This window comes from Drosophila obscura, unplaced genomic scaffold, assembly GCF_018151105.1.
Source record: "Drosophila obscura isolate BZ-5 IFL unplaced genomic scaffold, ASM1815110v1 contig_186, whole genome shotgun sequence".
NCBI classification, from domain to species: Eukaryota; Metazoa; Arthropoda; class Insecta; order Diptera; family Drosophilidae; genus Drosophila; species Drosophila obscura.
The window spans coordinates 9,974,024-9,980,023 of NW_024542774.1; the positions used below are offsets into that span (position 1 = coordinate 9,974,024).

The 6,000-nt window shown below is 50.1% G+C and overlaps 1 protein-coding gene across 1 annotated transcript in view; it reads left to right on the top strand.

The window, feature by feature from the left end:
- LOC111076816 overlaps positions 1–5,437 on the top strand; it is a 66,092-nt gene extending 60,655 nt beyond the window's left edge. The window contains 2 exon segments of the mRNA XM_022370793.2: positions 3,537–4,286; positions 4,288–5,437. Of these exon segments, the coding sequence (XP_022226485.2) occupies positions 3,537–4,286; positions 4,288–5,274 (1,737 nt within the window). The 3' untranslated portion in view covers positions 5,275–5,437.
- Positions 5,438–6,000: the final 563 nt, after the last annotated feature.

The following is a 6,000-nucleotide window of genomic DNA, read 5'->3' on the forward strand; positions in this document are numbered from 1 at the left end:
AGGCGATGCTATTTGCATGCTCATAACAAGCGGGCTCATAATTCATTGGCCCAACAGCAGCCCAACAGCAGAGTCTCTGGGCCAGAGGTCTTTCGAGGCAGCGGCAGCTGCTGCTCTAGGCCAAGAAAAGTTGAAATGCCGCTGAATGAAATATTTCTGTGGCTTTGCCCAACTAATTTGCGGCTGTGTGCGAAGTGCCAATGGCCAAAAGCCATCAGATCCAATCTCCTCTACTCGTGTGATAAAAACGTACGAACTAAAAAAAAAACCAAAAAAAAGATGCCGCAGCTGACAAATTTCGCGCTCCCGCCAACTCCTCTTAAAAATAAAATTAGAAAAAAAAGTTAAGTATTTACTTTTGCCATTTTGGAGCTCAAATGTTCATGCCATTGATTTAATTTCGATGCGCACTTGTAGATGTCAGAGGCAGAGAGGGCGGGGTGATGCCTCCACCGATTTGCATTCCTCAACTAATTAGTACAGTCTGATGACTGCCATGGGAATTTCATTTGGCGATTATTTGCAGCTCAGCTAATTAGCGGCAATAATAAACAGACAAAATGAAGAAAAGCTATAGCCAAATATAACAATATTTGTGTGAAATTCTCCAAACAGGATGTAAATAAAGCCTCCAGACGCGCCACACTTGGTGGGGGTGGTGGTGGGGTGGTTTAGATGGGCATATGCCCCAACGATAATGATGATCTTTCAGCACCCGAATCCGCCCTCACCTGGCAAACTAATCAAGAATGGACAGCCAGTTAGCCAGCTAACTGCCTGGGGTCCCTGGGCTTTGCGGGGCAATCAAGTGAGAAAATTAAAATTACATGACCATGGGTTTCGGTGCCGGTGCCGGTGATCGCCGCAGAGCGGCTTATCCATGCAGTGGCCCGCATTTAAAGGTTCATAACTTCCAAGTCAATTACGCGCTGCATGCGATGCCGTTGCCGTTGCCGATGCCAATGCCAATGCCAATGCCGAGCCTGCTGCGAGACTCTCCAGAGATTCCTGGGATGTGAATTAGAGAAATTGCACGCTCAAGTGGAAGAGAGGACCTCAAGTCTGGCCTGGCCTGGCCTGTTCTGACTGACATAACTCACGAGTGGCAGAGAGCCAAGCCAGTGCCAGTGCCAGACACACAGACACACGGATACAGACAGAGTTGCAGCCTCCGCATAAACCGCTGCTCGGTTGCAGGTGAACTAGACAAGCAGGGGGCAGCCTCGAGAGCACTCCACAAATAAAGGGACTACTGTGGGAATCGTACCGATCTTGCCACAACCAAATAGAACAGAAGAGAACAGAACAGAACAGAACAGAAAAGAACAGCATCAGCGAATTAATTTGTGACGCGCGCGCTCCACACAGCTCCTCCAATCTCCATCTACATCTGCTGGCAGTCAGTTAGTCAGTCCCCATTCCCCAGCTCCCAGTACCCAGTACCCAGTCCCCAGTTACCAGTTGCATTTGTGGATCCTCCGCCTGGAGGCAATTTACTCTCAGAGCTCTGTGCACGCTGAGGTAGCCCCAACTCGTGACTGCAGCACGGCACAGTGCTTTGAACTTTTCTGAAATCTTTAATGGCATACCAAAAGAAGTTTCCTAAAACTTGATGCATCAGCTCTAAACCCTGCTTTTTAGTTACAATTTTTTATTGGCTTGTGGCCCACTGTGCGCGTAGCTGCGTCTTCGTCTTCGTCATCGTCGTGTGGCAAGTGGCTGCTTGACTGCTGTTGCAAGCGCAGCTTGGGCCTCCTTTTGGCTGCTGCGTCTTCGGCCTCCTCTTGCGTGGCTGCAGCTTCTTCTTTTGGGGGCATCTTGGCGGCTTTGGCGCTGGTGTCAAACGTTTTGTAATCTGTCACGTCGCATCGTTTTAATATTTCTGCGCTCATGGCCCGGCTACGGGGAAATGCACTCGGTTGCGTGTAAAAATAGGCGTAACCCTTTGGTATTTATGGTCTGGTAGTACGAGTAGTAGATGGGTCCGACCAACCGACCAGACTGGCGCAGACTGTGGAGTGGAGTAGGAGTAGGAGTACGTCCAGGAGGGCGCTCCCTGGCTGCTTTGTTTGGTTTTCAGCAGCCGAGAGCCGCCTGGGGGCCTTGGCAGCAGCAGGTTCAAGTGCTTCGCATTGCATTTGTTTCTGCAGCTCCAGCTCCAGCTCTTTTATTATCTAAATCATTATTAGTTTGACCTTCAGCCCCGGGGTGGACTGCGGCTGCGGCTGCGGCATCTGTGGCAGCTCGTGCAAGCTGTTTTCTTATCTTATTAATTATTTGCTCTTTATTGCAACTGGAATGGGGTTCCTCTCTCTCTCTCTCTCTCTCTGGACTACTGTGCGTATGACTCATCAGTGGAATGGAATTTTGAAGGGAATTGAGATTAAGGAAATTATAAATTGCAGAGACTCAGCAGAAGGCAGAAAATCAGTATTATTTTAATTGGTAGAATCATTAAATATTATACAAATAAATGGTAAGCAAGCAGAAGAAATAAAGGAAACACCTTCAGGGAAGGAACCCGGAAAGATGGATTGACAGATCGTTCAACGCATTCCGTTATATTTGCGGTAATATGTAATTATCAACTCGACTAATTACCACTTCTCCCTGAAGACCTCCCGTGCATTGACCTACTAAGGAATTAATTTTGTAAATTTCCACCTTCGAATCTGATTCCCACAGGGGGAATTCGTCCTCGTCTGTGCCTTCAGCACGCATATCAGCGCGTAATTAGCTAACCCTACTCAAGAGCCATAACCGGGGGCCCAGCCATGCGAATGCGCCAGTCGCAGTAGTTAGCCAATGCAGCGCCTGACAGCCGTTAATCAGGCGCCACAAATCAGCAACCGGAAGAGACAGTAGCGGCAGAGACCGATGAGCCGATGAGCCGAGGAGCCTCTTAGTCAAGCGCTCCCTCTGATTGGACGCTCCGGCATGTTGGTGTTGGGGTCTCTATTTTTAGCTGCGCTCACTGGCAGACCAGACCCAAAATGGCGCTATTTGGGCCCAAGACATAGGTGCAGCTCCCCATGACTTTTCCGTTGTCTCTGCGCGAAAATATTGACACAGTCTCCAGCACTTTTAGGCGGGCATTCCAATTGGGTGTCGTAAGGGCAAGGGAGGATGGAAAATTTACATTTGCATAGGCGTGAGAATGATTAAGCTAAATACCAGCGCCTGCCCCCCATTTACGCATTGGTCGGGGGCGGGGGGGTGTATCATCTGTATGGTGTGTGGGTGGCGTCGAGTGTTAATTGCCCCAGACTCAATCAGATGGAATGGAATATTTATGAGAGGCTTGGGCAATCGCTTAGACAAAGTCTGGTGTCTGGTATCTAATGTCCGTGCTAATTGAATCTGACTCTAACTCTGAATCTGTGTGTGAATGTGAAACTAGCCAAAGACCCAAACTACTTACTAAAAAGCGGAAGCTAACGAGACTTTTGGGTAATGGAATCTGATCTGATCATTTCTCAATGTCCTTTGCTTTGTCATTTATTTTCCATTAAACTGCAACATCTTTACCATTTCAGATGATCCTGCAGCAATCATGTCCAACTCTACTGCTCTTCCTGATCACTCAGGGGGACTTAATCGGAAGCGTGGAACTAACCCATATTATAGACACGCTGAACGATCATCTGCGCATCTCCACGAACATTTTATACTGCAACGAGCGCTCTAAGCTGATTAATTACGAGTCCGAATACCTGCGGCAAGCGGAGATCACACGTCTGATCTACACCTCAGCGGCGGCCATCAACTCATCCCATCTACAGCTTCACATAGGACACGGCAGCCAGCTGTTTATTGTGTTCACCACTGAGCCACCATACGATCTATTTCCTGTGCTCGATCTACACTTTCAGAATGCCGACTTTCTGATCGTAATAGACAAATCGATTGATCTGGACACGTGGCTGGCCTACGTGCAATACGCCTTTGAGCTGGGCTATGTCCGGCTGTTGCTTTACACCACCCCCAATGGTGCAGTCTATGGGAAAATGCTGTTTCCCGTTGTTCGGATAGTCCCAGCCACTGTGGAGCAGTACCTGCACATGAGGGACACCCTCAAGGATCTGCACGGCTATCCGGTCCGCGTGGCTGCCTATAAGAATGTGCCGCGCAGCTTCATGTACCTGAATTCTTGGGGCAGGATGATCTACGCGGGCTTCTACATGCGGTTCGTGCGCGCCTTTCTGCACTCACGGAATGCCACCTTCGTGCCCGTACACACGCCCAACGATTCGCCGGGCAACTGTACCCTCGCGCTGAAAAACGAAATCGGTCGACCTGTGCGCCGATTCTCTGGCAGCCAATCAGGAAATGTTCAGCCTCACGTATGGCTTTCGGATAGCCTATGCCAATGTGATGGTGGCCCACGCAAAGCCTCTGCTCTCGTACCGCTACTTGGAGGCGCCGTTCCAGAACAGTGTCTGGATGTGCCTGGTGATCTATGTTCTGCTGATCGTGAGTTTCCTCAGCTGCATACACTGGCAGCAGCACGGCCGATGGGACTTTAGCAAGTATCTGCTGGAGGTGTTCAGTTCGCTGCTCTTCAGCGGCTTCAATCTGCGCTCGATACGGGGACGAGAGCGCTATATACTCTTTGGAGTGATCTTCATGACCGGCTTTGTGTACTCCACCATGTACCTGGGCCTGCTGAAGAGCATGCTCATTTCGGAAGTGTTCGAGCCACAGATCAACACCTTCGAGCAGCTGGTGGCGAGTAACATCACCCTGCTGGTGGACCCGTACGATCGCATTCTGTTCGCCAAGTACAATATGCCGGAGGTGCTGTGGTCCGTTGTCCAGACGGTGTCGTTTGAAACGTTGCTGCACCATCGAAATCGCTTCGACCAAAGCTACGCCTACGTCCTCTTCACAGATCGAATGGCACTGTACGAAACGGCACAGCTATTTCTGCGGCATCCGCGTCTCCGTCGGATCCCCATTAACTTTGCATTCCTCTTCACCGGCATTCCCATGCGCAAGAAATGGTTCCTCAAGGAGCATCTGAGCCGCGCGTGGTACCATTCGTTTGAGAGCGGACTTACGCGGAAACTGGCGGTGGAGGCCAACAACGAGGCGATGAGCGTGGGCCACTTGCATTACCTCATCACGGAGCACATGGAGGCGAAGCCGCTGGATTTGGATTATTTCGTTATGCCAACAATCGCCCTGCTCCTGGGCTGTGGCCTGGCCATCATCAGTTTTGTCATCGAGTTGACGGCCTGGCGCATGTGCGGCTCCCGAGTGCGCAGATGTTGAAGATGGTGGCAGAGAGGCCTTCTACTACTTTTCCATGGCGTGATGTTGATTGATTGATTGATGCACTCTTGTTGTTGTTACTGTTACTGTTACTGTTGTTGTTGTTTCAGCTCATTCTCGTTGGTTAAGCACAGCATTTATGTAATTTCTTATGTATTTCTTGCAAATAAACCCAAAAATATCAGCAATTTCTGTTCTTTCCCAGAGAGTTTTACGGCTAAGGGTTACCCTATCTTATGTATAGTTACGTATGCCACATCCTGGGGCATATGCCATCTTTTTCAGTCCGAAAGATCAATCGAAAGGAGTCTCTTGCTGTGCTCTTGAAGTCTTGCGTGGGCGTTGCATCTTTTTCCTTCTGTCAGAGCCCTCAGCCATCAGAGCAGGGGACTGCAGAGTAGAACCAATATCATCTACTCGAAGAACTCCCAGCCCAACGATCTGTATGACGAAATCCGTCGCACTGTCAGCCATATTCCCAGCATTCCTTTCAGCGGCAATGTCAGCCAGTTCCTCCCACCGGAAGGAATGGTGTCCAAGCCGCTGCCGGTAGTACGCCCTCCGCCGGGCGTTCGAATTCTGAAACGCTTCGGGCATTTGCCGACGGAGATGCACGAGGCTGACTATCTGCTGGTGGCTTGGCAGGCTGGGCCTGCTCCCGGGGCTGGAGAGAGGTGTGGAGAGAGCCTTTCCCCACCAGCAACTGGGCAGGACGAATGGCCGATG